This window comes from Hakea prostrata, chromosome 3 (assembly GCF_041222555.1).
Source record: "Hakea prostrata isolate BN-2017 chromosome 3, UWA_Hpros_2, whole genome shotgun sequence".
Classification (NCBI taxonomy): Eukaryota; Viridiplantae; Streptophyta; class Magnoliopsida; order Proteales; family Proteaceae; genus Hakea; species Hakea prostrata.
The window spans coordinates 69,650,798-69,667,740 of NC_142602.1; the positions used below are offsets into that span (position 1 = coordinate 69,650,798).

Consider the following 16,943-nt stretch of genomic DNA (forward strand, 5'->3'; position numbering starts at 1 on the left):
ATGCGGGGATAGATATATATATATAAAGATAAACCCCTTATCCTTCCCAATGCAGAGGTGTGGTCTGAGTGGTAAAGATCTCTACTGAGGGTAAGATTTGTATTTCCAGTATTAAAAAAAGCAGTAAAAAAAAAAAGAAAAAAATACTCCCCCCTCACCCATTCCACTGAGCTACTATTAAAAAGAAAAAAAAATCATCTAGTTCTAAGAAAACTGTCCAATAAACCTTACACTCAGACCCGGTTTTTCTTATGGGAGGGATTCCATTTCTGGCTATCGCATCGTCAAAATTGCTTTTAGAACTTCAAATTTCATCCGGGACACCATCATTGCAACTTGAGACAAGCTATTGTATTGTTTGATCGTTTTTCACTTCAGCTAAGGTAAGATTTGTATTTCTTGACCAAAAAAAAAAAAAATAGGTAAGATTTGTATGATTGCTTCTTTCCCCATCTTATTCATGTAGTAGTGTTCTAATCTGATTTTGGTTTTTGGGTAGTTTGCTAAAAGTGTGGTTTGGAACTTTGGATGAGTTGTTTGGAAGTAAAATCTGGGATTTTTATTTGTGCTATGTAACAACTACATGAAAATTTACTTTTTTTTGGTAAAACACCTACATGAATTTCTGAGGGTTCAGGGTTTTAGACTTTTGGGTATTGAGCGAGGGAGCGTTGGTGCAACTTGGTGGTGGTCATCGTCTTCTTTTTCTACCCAATTTGCAGACATGAAACTGAGGCCCTTTATTGTCTCTAAGCTCGCGAACGCCAATGTATCGAGATCCAAGGGTAAATGGTTCTCCCCTTCAACATCTCTTTGCAGAAATGTCAACTCTTTTTCAAACTCCATTGCTCCTTGCGTTCCTCCTCCGATGGTCCAGGGGTTGTTCTCGCCCATCTGCAATCCTAAATTCCCAAAATATACCCCTTTCGCCGCTAGATGTCTTCACTCTGATCAAGGAGCCCAGCTTGAAGATCTGGAAAGTGAGTCGGAATCCAGCGAGGAAGAAGAACTCATGAACAAATTCTTAGACCGATTTGTTTGGATAATGCGCGGGGAACTCTCAAAAGTGTACCCAGATTGTGATAAGCAGACCATTGACGGCATGCTTTTGGTAATTGCTGAGAAGGTTGTATCGGAGATTGAGAAGGGTGAACTTGAGGCGACGCATGGCACAACAGCCAGCATGCCATCGCTTGATTTCAGCGAGGATTTGTGGAAGACAGTTTGGGAAGTCAGCAATTCGGTCCTCAGTGATATGAGGAAGGAGAAGAAGAAAGAACAAATGAAGTGGTTTATCCAATCCGAAGAAGTTAAAGAGATGAGCCACTTTGCTGGCGAAGTGGGCATTCGTGGAGACATGCTCAGGGAGCTCAGGTTCAAGTGGGCTCGAGAGAAAATGGAGGAATATGAATTCTATCAGAATTTGGAGCGTATACGAGCAGAAGCCCTAGCACTGGAAGAAGCAGAAAATGAAAGCGGCAAAGCCGATGACGCAGGGAAGGGGGCTGTTATGGATGGTTCAGATGGGACTCGAGAGAAACCTAAAGTTGTGTCTCTTCCACAGAGACGGGGGAAGATCAAGTACCAAATTTATGGTCTTGATTTGTCAGACCCAAAGTGGGCTGAAGTGGCTGATAGGATGCACAACGCGGAGAAGCTCATTACCCCTGAAGAACCCAAGCCGATTACTGGAAAATGCAAGCTCGTTACTGAAAAAATCCTCTGTTTGAAGGAAGAAGATGATCCATGTTCTGTGTTGGCCGAATGGGTTGGGCTTCTCCAACCGAGCAGGATCGACTGGCTTACATTGCTCTGCAGATTGCAGGAACGGAATAGTATTTTGTACTACAAGGTTAGTCACTTTATTTTCTTATTCGTCTGTATGCCAGAATTTTCTCATGTTTTCCGTTTCCCCTTGATGAATAAGCTTCTCTATTTTCATTCCTATAGAACAACTAACTTCATGTAGTTTGAATGTGCTGTCTTTATTTATGGTTGATGTCTTTCTTGTTCCCGTGATACCGTTAGATATTACATGACTGACTACTGCTGCAATGTAATATTCGAAGTATAAATTGCTCTTTAATAAATTACAAAACTAATGCCTAGCAGTAGCACTGGGCATACTTTTGCAGCTTCTTCTTATTCTATAATTTGCTAAAATTTCTAATCACAGAGCATCTGCATCTAGAGCCTTTAGGTTACCTTTAATTATTGACACAAGGTTTATCGTTGTGGCTTAACTTGAAGACCATCATAATAGAAGAGAACATTTCAGGCTTGAATGAGTCCCCAAATAGGATATTAAATGAAATGATATAAACTTGAGACATGTTCAGACGATAGTTAGGCTGCTAAACAAAGTGTGAAATAGAGTGGGAGAAGTCAGGTGTTAAGCAACAATTTAGAATGGGGACATAAAACAAGATATAAAGGTGCAGCTCTGAAGCAATGTGACAAATTTTTTTTCTTCTTTTTTCTGCAGTTTAAAACAAATGAGCGACTAGATTACCCTGTTTATGGAATTTGATTGCTCAGACGTTCATACTTGCAGAACAGATTAGACATTTAAATCTCTGTTATTTTCCTCAGCCTTGTTTCAGACCTACATCTATATTTCCCTGATCCATGTCTGATGTAGGACAAAACACAAAGAAAAATAGGCCAAGACACTGATTCTGTTACTGTTCAAGCGAACTGTGTCTACATATTTTGCTGTCATGGGAATACACCTAGACGATTTTGGAGTGATGTACCTTCAAAGTTTTTTTTTTTTTTTTTGGTAGGATCTACCTTCAAAGTTTTGACTGCAGTGTATTTACTAACTTTGCAGCCTTGGTAGTTACCATAATTATTAGTTTCTGATTCCCATTGTTGGCTGATTCATAAGCCCAGTTTCTAAATTCAATTTAGCTTCTAATTTAAATAGTTTTTCTCTTAGTTCCTATATTACTGTTTGGAAGATCCATTCCTCAACTATCAGTTCTGATTTCTTGTAAAGCTCAGGCCAGCTTTTAATAGGCCTCTTTCATCATAATGAAGAAATGAATTTGTGGCTTAGTTGCCTTAGTTATTGATTAGACTCTTTGTTCAATGGCTGAGATAGCTACGGATGAGAGGCCCAAGGCTGAGATAGCGGATCTGCTTTTACACTCTTTCTTCTGTGCCAATAACCTCTTGTGATGTGTCTTATTGCTGGAATTGAATCCTACTGAAGCCTGAGAATAGCTTTTAAACTAGCCCACCCTTGATTTCTGGTGCTGTTCATCAAAGAAGGGATCAAACTGCACCTTTCTGGTATGAGATTGTTCCATTGCCTGCAACAATTGAATGATCTGTTCCTTGCTTTCTGAGTTCTATCTCTGCAGAGGTTTGAGACCAGATTCAGACCACCATAGGCATATTCAATCCATTATTAATCGATTTTTTTCTGGCATTAATGCCCCAATCCTTAACTGCTATTTGAAAACTTGTGTTCTCCTACTCTGTTTCACTCTCTTACAGTAGCCTTAAAGCAGTGAGCACATTTTAAGTTTGTATCCTTTGTTGGTTTAACATCCTATTTTGGGACTGAACGAAGCCTTTAATTTTGTTTTACATTGCACATATTCTGTTCATTTAATTTTTCTTTGAACTATTTCCAAACAAATTCTTGTCTATCTAGGGTAAGTTAATATTTTAATCCCCAATGTCATGGTTACCACTTACCATTTTAACGCTTCCCATCAGCCAAGGGAGAAAATTAAACATCTGATAGGACTAACAGATCATTCCGTGCTAATACTCCATCTGAGAGTTTCCAGGATTTATCAAATGTATTCCTAACCTAATGCTATTGTATCAAATGACAAAGACATTGTTGAGAAAGAGATGGCATTTCCTGAATGAAATAGAGCATTTGATTCATGTAGTAGGAGGAAGAGATGCTTTTTCCAAACTCCACCTGTCAATTTAGGAAGGCTACATTGACATCTTAAATGTCCCCAAAAATAAAAGAGTGCTAGCCCATTTTCTGTGGCCGCATTCATTAACCATGCTGGAATAATTAAGATTTAGGTTTTTGGTAACAAATTATCATTATCACTTTAAAAGTCAGTGCTGCAGATTAATCACCAAAAGCACTTGTTTAATAGTAAGTCTAAGGCTGGGTTCTGTGCATATTGTGCTGTTGGTCCATTGGCTCTTTAATGTAATAAGCCACTTGTGGGCTTGAAATATGCATAGTAAGATTGTACGGGATTTCAGTTCTTAGGACTCAGTTTCTTACACTAAGTTAATATTAAAAAGGTTGTAGGTTACTTCAGTTAAAATTTTACTTCAATCAAATTGGGGTTATGTGGTTCAATTTGAGTTGCTTCTTCTTCTTCTTCTTTTCTTTTTGGTTGTCAGATCTCCAAGCCAACTCCTAACTCTATCTTTAGTTAATTTAGTTAACTTAAACTCTTAGGCATGTTTGGACTCTTAAGTTTAGCAATATTGTTTCAAGCTAGAGTTGGTTAAGCCCTATCTAATCACACACTTTAAACCCCCTTTTTTTTTTTCAATAGAAAACAATTGATTGCTTATTCCAACCAAATGACTTTTGGAAGAATGCAAAATGCAGCTTTGCTTGCTTCTTGTCCGTTGAAGACCTCATGTGTTTCATAAAGAAACCCCTTGCATATGATCAAGGATTAAGTTGGTGTCTGATCCAATTGACCTACCTTAAGGTGTCAAGCCCGGGTGCTTAATTTCGAATTATTCTTCTTTTATCTCTATTCCTCCATCAACAGGCTAGTATTTTTCTGAAACTTCCTGCAACTCTTGTTTTAGATTTGGTTTCACATACAAGTGTTTTTCTGAATGATTTTAATTAGAAAAATCCAGTTGTTTGATCCCTTCCTTTTTTTTTTCTTTCAGATTTTGACTAGTTGCCTCTCATCCCTGAAGGGGAATTTGATCAGGTTCTGGTGAGATCACACACGCTGATCTAGAGATACACTGAAATCTCTTTTTTTTTTCCGTTTTCTTTTGCTCGCGTACAATCAGTATTGAATCTGGGGTTTAGCGGTGTCTTTGAGTTCATGATCAGATCAATTGACTAATTGATTTCTCTGTTCTTATATCTAGTCTGCTGTGTGAAACTACAGTTATATGCTTCTTGTGGTCCATTGAGCTTTTGGCTAGAGGTAATGTTAGTTATGACTTTCTTAGTAACTCTTTGACTATATGATTGTTAATAAAAAACAATAAAATGGTTCATTCCCTTAACCAACAATTTTTAGATATGGAAAAACTACAGCTGTTCTTGCTTCTTCTCCGTTGAAGATTTCTTGTGTTTGATCAAGAAGCCCCTTCTGTGATCATGGATCGGTGTCTGATCTAATTGATCATCTTGTGGTGTGAAGCCTGGGTGTTCTTGTTCGTCGATCACTGTTCATCCATTAACAAGAAAGTACATTTCTGAAATTTCCTGCAACTTTTGGTGTCTGATCTAATTGAACCATCTCGTGGTGTGAAGCCTAGGTGTTTATTCTTCTTTCATCACCGTTCCTCCATTAACAAATACATTTCTGAAATTTCCTGCAACTCCAGTGCTAAATCATTCATGTACATGGGTGTAATTTTTTGGGGCATCGATTGCAATTAGGGAAATCCAGCCATCAGACTCTCCTCAGGTTTTGACCAGTTGTTTTTCGTCCTGAATGACAAACTTGATTAGGTCTTGGTCCATAATTCCGTGTCATTGGAGATACAGTGAATCTCTACTTTGCCTGTTCATTATCAGATTACATTGACTTAAGGTCTCTGTGTTCTGATTTCCATTCTTCTATGATATGGAATTACCATTATACCCTACTCCAGTTTTATGTGGTTTTCCTGACTTTCTATTTGGCCTTTCTCCTCCTGCTATCTTTTTCAATTCTAACAAATCTTACATCCTTGTCTACATTTCTTCTTTTCCGCTTACCTTTGGTCAGTTTTTTGTGGGTTGTTTTACTTGGGTCCATGTGGCCAATCGCCTGCAGTTGGGATAAGGCTGAGTTTGATGTTCTTGGGCTATTTGTGCTGATCCAACCATTGGATCAATTTCAGGCTTCATCAGTTGTTCTAGCCTCTATTTGGTAAATCCAATTAGAATTTGGGATCATTCTTACCATCTGATATCATGTTAGGTGACTTTTTTATTCTCTGAGAGAAGATCCTATTATATTGTTGTTTTAAGTCTTAGACTCAGTACTACATCATGTAGGGCCTAAAAGATCTGGTCTGGTGAGGACTCCGCTGTGCTGATACATCTCACATTGTAAGGGTTCATAACCTGATAAAAAATTATATGTTGATTCTGACATTACCGTGTCTACTATTGTCATCATGGTACATAGACATTGTGAGTCTGTGACTTTGTTGTTGTTGCAATCTCACTTGCTGGTATCATTGTATTGGATCATGGTTGTGATGTTGGACTCCTCCCCCCTTTTTTGTGCTGGTTTGTGGTCTTCTAAGCTGTGTACGATTAGCTCCTTGGGAGGTGACTAGGTATTGATCTTCATTGACCTGTTAGTTCTCTAAACATGTGATAAGATCCCTCAAATCGAATATGAAATTCAATATCAAAACATATCAAATAACTAGATATTCTGGCTTTAATGGTCCCAGTCACCCCCTACACTGAATGGTGTTGTCCTCAGCCAGAGGCTACCCTAACACTCAAATCAAATGCCCTCTACACTCTTCTCACAACTTCTCCCCCATTTATAACCCCAACAGTAGCCCGCTCTCTTTCTCTCTCCTCCATATGACCTAAATCCAGATCCTAACATTCCCGCCCCCTTAAATATCACCTTGTCCTCAAGGTGAGGGAAGGTTTTAAACTTGGTTTTCACATGCTTGCCACACAACCAGGCCAGTTCAGCCACCAACCTGCACATAACTCTCTGGAATTTTTTTTTATAGCAGAAACCAACTTGCCACTCGAACCAGAAATAAGTGCTCTTATCTACTGGTAGGTTTGCATGCAAATACTTGAGGCAAAAAAATGCAGTTCCTGTGACTAGAACAACTGTTCCAGTGAATCCTCCGATGCTCCATTTGCACTCAAATCATTGGCATGGTCATCTCCCTTGGGTCTGTGATTAAATCTCAATGCCTTGAGAATATAATTGTCACCATGAAGCTCAAAAGGGATGGTACAGAAGTAAAAATGCACCAGTTGCATGTTCTCTGATATTTCCACCTCAACAGTTGCATGGGGACATTTCTGAACGACAATAAATGGTAAAGCATACCGCGTACTAGAGTATTTCAGACACATATAATTCGTCAATCCTGTGCAGCAGATTCTGAAGACCCACAAATTGTTCATTTAGTTCTTTCATACAAGCAGCCTCGTTTAATTCTGTTTCTTAATCTAGCACCCTCAGCTTTTGACTCCTCAATATCATGAATTCTAGTGTGAAGCAGGCCTTTCCACTGTATTTCCTTTCTGTCCTTGAAAATAATATCCAATTGGTTCAAGAACTTGCTCTTGCGAGGGATCTCGCCCCTTCAAAAAACCAAGGTCTTGATTGAGTTGGCGAGATCTCGGTCAAGATATGGTGTTTTTTTTTTGGGCCTACTCGATGGCCCATCTTGATGGGTTTTAGGATCCAGGTTAGGCTCAAACTTGGTAGTTAGCCTAATTTAGGCCTTTTGAACACATGGATGGCCTTGGATTTGTGAGAAAAGAACTCTTAAGTATGAGTTCGAAGTCGACCCTAAGTGTGAAAGCAAAATGATGCAAGATTGGGGAATGCAAGGTTATACAATGTGTAATGTAGATTCTTTAGGACATATAAATGAAAAGCAAGTGTATCAAATATATCAAGTAACTTAATGTCATTTGAATCATGGTGGGAGATCTCGCGAGATCTCGCTATTTTGAGATAGCGAGACAAGAGGAGAGACAAGATCTGAGAGATGGGAGATCTCGCCACATCTCGGCGAGATCTCGCCATCTTAGGTCCAACCACCTGGTTTAGGGGGTTTTAAAACCCCCTATCTCGCTCGAGAGGCAAGGCATATCTTGCCTCTCTCTCTCTGAAACAACTTGCCGGAAACTTTATTTTTTGCCGGAATTTGTTGGGGATTCAACTTCTAAACATCCTTAACACATCTACAACATCAAAGTATCATGATTCAAGCCTATTTCAACTAGATCTTCAACAAATATATGATTTTTTCCCCAAATTTGAATTTTTTCAAATAGAATGTTCTACAATGGGTGTGTGAGTCTAGTATAAATATATGTTGATCTACTAGCTTTGATCTACACTTTCATGGAAACAAATTTAATGTGACATTTAATCCGATATGTGACATACTACAATGATGAGTTGACTTGGGAGTCATATGTGGCCACCATTCAGAATCAGTTGATGCAGAATGTTGAGTGATACTCTTGCTGTCTTGTAGTCTTGTAATCTTGTTACTCTTGTATTCTTGTGATTGTGAACTTATGGATTATGATTTATGACTTACTAAAAGTCTAAAACTTCTTATGGTTGGAAAATTTTGAAGACATTTAAGTTCTTTGATAGTTTGATGTGTAATGTATTTGATACTTGATAGTTGATAACATGAATTACTTGATATCTCTACATTACATGTTGTCTAACCTTGCATTTCACAGCATTTCAATTTTACACATAGGGTAGGCGTAGAAGACATAATTAGGGTTATTTTCTCACAAATCTAAGGCCACCGATGTGTTCAAAAGGCCTTAAATAGGCTAAATACCAAGTTTTAGCCCAATTGGGGCCCTAAAACCCATCGAGATGGACCACTGAGTTTACGCTAAAAAATTTGTATATCTCGACCGAGATCTCGCCGTCTTGGTTTTTTTAAGTGGCAAGATCTTGCTCTCGAGCAAGATCTCCCACCATGATTAGAATCCATCCATATAAGTCTCACAATCTCGACCTCAAGAATAGAGTATTAAAATTATACAACCATTAGAAGTCTTATATATATGTCATACTCATAAGTCATGACTCGTAAGTTCATATGACAAGCATAGAATGATTGCTCTTCCTTTGGTGTTGTAAATGTGCTAAGAGTAGTTGTAAGTGAAAATCCAGTTGAAATCAACAAAAAAAATCCTGCGAAAATTGAGGGTTTGGGTGAGATATGGCGAGATCTCGAGTGAGTTGTGGGAATCTCGCCCTTTGACTCGTCTTGCCATTTGAAAAAACCGAGATATCTCATGAGATCTCAAACCATATTATCCATAGCCATGAGAATTTGGCTGCATGACAACCCTTTGCAATATATTTTTCTTTTCATACTGTCGCTGAATTGGGGATTAAGGGCTATTGGTGGGGCTGAAAAATTCATCTACAAGTTCGTCGGTTACCTGAGAAAATCCCTCTTGGGGTCCTGCATCTAGGAGAATCTTGAGGGGTTCTAGGTGGGTGAAGACCATGGGAGAGTCTGTTACGAGTTACGACCCTGGTTAGGGGTGGAGCTTATTAGAGGGATAATTGTGAGAGAATATTGAGAATTAGATGATTAGTGAAGGTTAGTAGGGTCATTACAATGGAGGCTGATACGATCCCGTATCTGAAGCTTAGAGAAAAGAAGAGATTAAGAGGGTTAGGGACAAATTTAAGAAGAAAACAGGGTTGGGGAAGATGAACAGAGAGAGAACGATAGATAATTAAGAATTGAGAAAATCATTCTTCATATCTCTTCAATGCCACACCGTATTACAGGGACATAGGAGCAAAAGAGGAAGGAGAAGAGAGGATCAAAGAACATCCCGAAATCACCACAATATAAAAAAGGGCGAGACAGGACAAAGCCACACCAAGACAGGAGAGCCAAGCGAAGAGCAGGCCAAACCATAAACCACAGAGACCAAAAGAGCGAACAACCAAGCAACCACGTGGAGAAACCCAAACCCAGAGAGGACATCGTTCCACCGAAGACGAGAAGAAAAAAGGGAAGAAGAAGAGAAGAAGAACACAACCGCGGGAAGAAAAGAGAGCCACAAGGGGGAGGAACTGAACCGGGGCAGGCAGAAGAAAAGGAAAGAGAAGAGAAGACCAGAGACCAGGCGGACATCTCCCAAGGGAAATAAAGAGGACAACAACAGGCAACATGATGGACCGCCCGAACATACCCAAATTTTCACCCGGAAGATTTGATGGGACAAATGATTGGACGAGCACAACAGGAAGAGGACGGGAACAAGGACCACAAAACCCCAAAGGGCCGAAAAGGAGAAGACAAGATGAATCAGATTCCAAAAGCCGGGAACAACGAACGGAAAGGAAGGCACGAAAAAGGAAGGGGGAAGATGAGGAGAGCACGAAGAAGAGAGACACAAAAGGAAGAGGGAAAGGAGGGAGGAAGAGGGAAAGGGGAAACCAAACGAGAGGGGACAAAGAAGATAAGAGAGAAGACGGGGGGAACGGGAGAGAGAGAGACAAGAAGGACAGAAAGAGGGGGGAGGAAAGGGAAGCAGACATGGAGAAAGAGGAAAAGATCGGAAGGAGAGAAGGGAGCAGAAAACAAACAAGGAAAAGGGAAACAGGGAAGGCGATTTGAGAAAAAGAGCACAAAAAAGGAAAAGAAAGAGAGGAGACGGAGGGCCTCAAGAGGAGAACGAGAGAACAGGGAAGCACAGCAAACAACCAACCACGAGGAAAACAAGAAGTGGACCCGGAAGAAGGAGAGAAAGAAGGACACAAACTCCAAGGAAAGGAAAGGAAGAGGCTCCAAGGAAAAGGGAAAACACAGCGAAAGAAGCACAAGAAGAAAGCAAAGAAAGGACACCCACAGGAAGAGTACGGGAAGGAGAGGAGGGAAAAGAAAGGAAGGAGGAGAAGGAAAGAACAAAGGAGGAAAGACAGGGGAGAGGAGGACCCGGAACCAAGAAAAAGAAGGAAGAGGATGAGGAAGGCAGGAAGGAGAAAAAAAGAAAAAACCAGAAAAGAGGGGGGCGGAGGGAAGCAAGGACGACAGAGAGACAGGAAAAAACAAAAAAGAAGGAGGGATTAAAAGAAAAAGAAGCAGGAAGAGAGAGGAGAGAGGGAAAAAGAAGAGAAAAAGAAGGGGAAGGGCAAAAGGGGGGGAAGGAAGAAGGCAGAGAAGGAAGAGGAAGAGAGAGGAGGAGAAGAAGAAAGGAGCCCGGGGAAGGAAAGAAGAGAAGGAGGAAAGGGGAGGGGAGGAAGAGGAGAGCGAGAGGAAGGGGAGAGAAAGGGAAAAGAAAGAAAACAGACCAGGAGAGAGGAAACACGGGGGAGAGTCCAGAGGAGAGGGCGAAGAAACAAAAAAAAGAGTGAAGGCGGGGGAGAGGGAAGAGGAAATCCCCCAAGAACCAGGAAGAACTAGCAAGGGGAGACAGAGAACAGGGGGCTCAAAACGGACCAAAAAAAGAGGGGACAGAGGAAGAAAAAACGGAAGAGGGGAGAAAGGGGAACGAAGGAAGAGAGGATCTCCGATCAGTGGAAAAGGGGGAGAAACACAAGAAAAGAAAGGACAGGAAGAGAGTAAAGGGCGAAGAGAAAGAGAGGAAGGAAGAGGTAGAGGAAAGGCAATGAAGAAAAGACACGGGAGGGACACCCGAAAAAAAAGGGGCACAAATGGGAGGGTAAACAAAAAGGAGGAAGAACAAGGAAAGAGAAGGAAAGGGGAGAAGGGATGATATGGAGACCTGCCCCGCGCGAAACAAATACGCGAGCCGGCGACCGTGAACAAACACCGGAACGCACCAACAGACGAAAGAATGCCCACAGGGGAGAGCAGAAGAGGCAATGGAAACCCACAGGCCGAGACAATACGCAGGAAAGTCCGCGGTGAAGAGGTCAAATATGGGTAAAACAGCCCCAGATGCGGGGACGCCAGAAGGCAAGACCAGGGACAAGCAAAGCAAGCGATCATACACAGTCAAGAAGTCAAGTACAACACACACCTCAGCATGAGACAAGTCACACAGGGAATGATGGTGAAGAAATCAAAAGTGAAGGACATCCAAAGAGTGAAAAAAGATCTAGGGAAGACGATCAGGGAGAGGGGCCGACAAAAAAGGAACCACCCAAAGAAAGATGCCAGACAACGAAGGGGAAGGGGGTAAAGAGGATACCCCAGAAGCCGAGCTAAACTAAAGAAAAGAGGAGAACCAGGGACAAAGGAAGATACCAAAGGCGGAGGAAGCACACGCCACACCGCCACAGCATGCGAGGAAGTGAGTCAACATGCAGACCCAATAGCCAAGAAGGCGATCAAACACAAAAGAACCCCGAAAAGGAAACCACCACCGAAACAAAAGAGAACAACACGACAGACGGGACCCAACAGAAGTCAACAGGCGACCAAGGAACAACGGAGAAAAAAAAAGGAGCACAGACGAAGCAAAAGGGCAGGCGAGGGAGCACAGGGAAAGGCCGCAAGATATAGTCCAATCCAAACCCCAAGTAAGACAACAAGCGCAAGTAGAATTACCCAACAGATCAACCAAGCACATGAAATACAGTTCAAAGGAAAGTAACAAGCACGCACCTAAACGAAACCAATAGCAGATGTTCACAAGGGATAAAGAAAGAGATTCCTCCAGAGGCAAGTAGGCAGAGTAATATCTAGCCCAACGAGGGGGAGTGTTGGATTCTATAGGAGTCTAATAAGAGTTTGTATAGGAGTTAAGTTAGAGTTTGTATTCATATAGAATTCTATTCCTTGTAATATTCTACTTTCCACTTAATTATAAATAAAGGGCTTGAGATCATGGATCAATAAGCCATTCTACTACAATCGTTTCTTTCAACACATTTATATGCTAGGCCTCCATTGTAATGACCCTACTAACCTTCACTAATCATCTAATTCTCAATATTCTCTCACAATTGTCCTCAAGGTTCAGGTGCAATAATGGCAAAAGATGAGTTCGTTGTTTATCATAAAATGGTCCTTGGAACCTGTGATACCCTTTTGATTCAGCAAGACAGGGATACACAACTTCTTCCCCAGGGTCTATATTAAAATTCTTAGTGCTCCTTTGCTCCTCATGCTCAACAATACCATGCCAAACTTCCAACTCAAACCTAGCGTTGGGCAGGGCTAGAACTGAGAATTTCATATATCTTGGGTGCCCTATTCCCAATCCCTTGGACACCCTCACATAGATGGCAGCGGGCAATCCAACAGCCAACATCGTTGCCCAGCCCAAAATGTTAGTGCACAAGGATAGAGCATCCTTAGAAACTTCGGGGTTCTTAAGATATCTTGAATTGCAAGAAGCATCTAGCAGTGATCTCCAAATACTTGAAGCAGTTGCCATTGACCTTTTCTCAATAAGAATTGTAGCTGCATTGAGTCGCCCAAAAGAGCCAAGAAAATCCACCATGCAACCATAGTGTTCTTGATTGGCCTAACAACCATAGGTGAACCAGTTCCCATGCTTAGAGTATGCACTGAGGATTGAGTCCCACAATAAGATTCCGTTTGAGTCCACTTTCACTGAAATGAAAAGCTTTGCCTCCTCTTTGCATCCAAAGTTTGCATATCTGATTGGAAGTGCCGTTATCACAGAGTCTTCAAGGTTTAAACCATGTTTTATGGGGTACCTATGAAGGTAGTGTAGACTGTAGAGTCTCTAAGGATTCGGTATTTTGACAGGCAGGTAAGACGTTAATTACTGTAAGTGAATCCTCCTTGATGCCTTCGATTCTCATCTTGAGGAAGAAAGACAGAGCATCAACGTCATATGGAACATGTTTCACAGACCCTGTGAACATTGAACTCCCGGGAATAATAGAGTTGTTCAATAACAAATCAACAATTTGTCGTGCAGGTCCCACATTCCCACATTTATCCCACATCGCAATCCATGAATTAGGTACGGATACTAGGTAATTCAAACCATTCTTACTCACCTGGGCATGAATGTGTGTAGTCCATTGGAGGAAATTCTTATACGCAAATAATGAACCAGCAGCAATTGAAATGAACCGAACAACTCTGATTCCATCTCTTCCCATCTGAATAAACAATTTCAGAGCTTCCATTGGATATCCATGTCGTGACATCAAGGTATTCCTCCTCTCCCATATGTAATCAATCATCCAAGAAACCCAATTAGCTCGGGTTACCAATGAATTTTCGCTGTCACCAGATTTATTGCAAACCGACCTGCTTGTCCTCTTTGAAGCAAACTTCTGAAGAAGCCCTCCAGCCGATGCAACTACAACTTTCACTGATTTGTGAAGAAGCTTGTTCTGACGGCTCCACCAAAGTGCGACCATAAAACATAAATTCTCATTATTTTTGCATAAAGTGAAGGTCGTACCTGGGTTAAGTGTCCCACCAAAGAATCCAAGTTGTGGTGAAGATTGTCGCTCCTTGCCCATGAACTTTGCTTGTTCAGTAACAATTGCAAAACGGAATCGGAAACCAAGCTGCTGAACTGGTCCTCAGGTCTCGCCAGCATCTGCAAGGAGCCACTCCACCAACGACATCTCTCGCAGCTTCCCTTCGAGCAGCTGTACATCTCCACTCAATACAATTGTGGAAGAAGAAGGAACCATAGGGAATTTCTGAAATTGCCCCTTCATACTAGAACTACTAGATAGGCCGTGGACCCTTGTTTTCCAAATAAGAAGAGTTCTTACTGGGCTGGGCCTAGGATTAAATCCCTTAACAGGCCAGTGCTTTGAGCTCTGCAGCTTTGTGTAACTCAAGTAAGTGGGAGGTTGAATAATTGAATTAACTGGGCACCCCACGGCCTTCTTGAGCTTTCGGCCCAGTTGTACCATTCGGCCCAACTCCTGAAATTTCATCACGTCACTTAAGGTCCATTGCCTCAATCGGGTCAAACCTAGAGTGAGCCAACTTGACCCAAACCGGTATCTATCTGCCCGGACTACCTTTCTCTTCTTCCTTCCATCGCCTGCGACATCCTTCATTTGCCCAAAAAACCTAACCGCCTCCATGAGTGTTTCTCCGACGATTATGTGTGGATCCCGATCATAGGCTCGATCGCCGCCGCCGCCGCTTGCGGTGGTACCAACGCCCGCCCCTCATTGCGATTTGCTCTTTCGGCCATGGGGGTTTCGCTGGAAGTTCCGCCACCCAATCCACTCTCTCGCAAAACAACGTCGTTTCTTCGATCTATGACGCCTCGTTGGCTGGTTGCCCTCGTCGTCACTCCTACGAAATCCATCATCTGATTGAATCCTTGTTTGGAGATCAGTTATAGTACACCCTTTGGGCAAACTTTTTGACTTCGATCCGGTGTTAGTGGTGCCTCTCCGAGAATTGCCATCATCCACGGCTACAAAATTTGCCATTCTTCCTTTATCGATTAAAAGAAGGTCCTCAAGATTTGATTTATTTTCTTCTGTCTTTGCCTTGGTCGTTAAGCCATTCCTCACACCTTCGGATTGGTGATTCTTTCCATTCTCCGGCTACACTGTTTGAACCACTACTTCAGCACCGCTCGCACCAGTGCTCAAATCACTATGTACAAGGCTCGAAGCATCACTATTCAAACCATAGCTCAACTCGCCTTGTGCATTTCTCAAATCGCCACTGCTCAAACCTCCCTGTACAATACTCAAATCAACCTGTACCACATCCAAGTCAAGGCAGTCATTGTGAGATTTGTCCTTGGAGTGCTCCATCTCTAACGCTGGGGACTCCATCGCACTGAGTATCACTTTCAGTGGAGCTGATTGTGGAGTTTGTTCAGGTAGGAAAACAATACCTCTTTGTGCAAGCAATTGATCAAGTTTTCTGTTAATCGATGATATCAGCGTAAACATCGTCTCTGTGATCTCACGAAATTCAGCTCTCTTCGCTTGATGTTCCACTCTCCATGCTTGCAAATCGCTGTCCATTCGATCCGGCAGGTCGGACCAATGATACGATCCCGTATCTGAAGCTTAGAGAAAAGAAGAGATTAAGAGGGTTAGGGACACATTTAAGAAGAAAACAGGGTTGGGGAAGATGAACAGAGAGAGAACGATAGACAATTAAGAATTGAGAAAATCATTCTTCATATCTCTTCAATGCCACTCCGTATTACATTTATATGCTAGGCCTCCATTGTAATGACCCTACTAACCTTCACTAATCATCTAATTCTCAATATTCTCTCACAATTATCCCTCTAATAAGCTCCACCCCTAACCAGGGTCGTAACAGAGTCACTGTTGAAACCTTTAGGTTCATGTTCGACCACTAGAAGCAATACCGCCTCCAATCCTTCAGGATTGAGGCATTTCCTTCATATTTTACCCTTACCGGTAGCACAGTGCCATGAGAAGGTCGAAGTAGATGGCTAGACGTCGCCATTGTACCCTCCATGGTCATTCTTGACGGCAAGATGCAGAACGTCCGCCGTCAGAATGGTGCCACCTTCTTTCGCCACTGTCCAGCTCCCCCTGGCTGGAGTTAGAAGATGATGGTCTACCTTGGGTCTGGTTGTTATGGTTTGTTGCACTAGTTGCCAGGTTGGTCTTTGGGTTTGCTTTTGGTCCAGAGTTGGACCTTGGCCCAATTGAATCAACTGGGCTTTGAATAAACCAAGTGCTGAGTGCGCTTTGGTTCTTTGGATTAGGCTGGGCCCAATTTGATTCCTGAGAACTTTTAAGAGCCCAGTTTTTGACTTCAACAGACTGGGCCAAGTCCCTCATCTGATCCGGTACATTAGGCCTGAGCACCGTAGCCCTGTAGTTCCCAACCCTAGATACCCTTTTAAACCATCCTTCTCTTGTTCCTGCAGCTGCTGTGAGCTTCTCAGAACTCCCTCTGCCTTTTGCGGTGTTCGATTGCATCTGCCGACTTTCTTGAGGTTGCGTCGGCAAGTACTTTTGGACGCAATGAAGGACCTCCTGCCCTATCTTCTCTTCTTAGTTTGATGAAGACTGTAGTGTCTTCGTTATTCTCTCCTTTGTTATCTCCGGCATCAGTGAATCAATGAGGGC

At 42.0% G+C, this 16,943-nt stretch overlaps 1 protein-coding gene across 2 annotated transcripts; it reads left to right on the top strand.

The window, feature by feature from the left end:
• Nucleotides 1-225: 225 nt before the first annotated feature.
• On the top strand, nucleotides 226-7,460 carry LOC149022909 (small ribosomal subunit protein mS77 (rPPR2)-like). Of its 2 annotated transcripts, none has more exons than XM_089150798.1 (2): nucleotides 226-383; nucleotides 723-7,460. In XM_089150798.1, exon 2 carries the CDS (start codon nucleotides 725-727, stop codon nucleotides 1,967-1,969), a length of 1,245 nt encoding a protein of 414 aa, XP_089006924.1. In that variant the 5' UTR covers nucleotides 226-383; nucleotides 723-724; the 3' UTR covers nucleotides 1,970-7,460. The 2 variants fall into 2 exon arrangements, with proteins under 2 accessions (XP_089006924.1, XP_089006923.1); XM_089150797.1 differs by lacking the exon at nucleotides 226-383 and having other exon boundaries at nucleotides 392-1,852; nucleotides 4,900-7,460.
• Nucleotides 7,461-16,943: the final 9,483 nt, after the last annotated feature.

Bases quoted from the DNA above. Each gene is read 5' to 3' on its own strand.
- LOC149022909 (XM_089150797.1), top strand. From the start codon at position 584: ATGAAAATTTACTTTTTTTTGGTAAAACACCTACATGAATTTCTGAGG. The intron at 1,853-4,899 runs GTTAGTCACTTT...TTTTTCTTTCAG, and splicing joins ATAGTATTTTGTACTACAAG to ATTTTGACTAGTTGCCTCTC.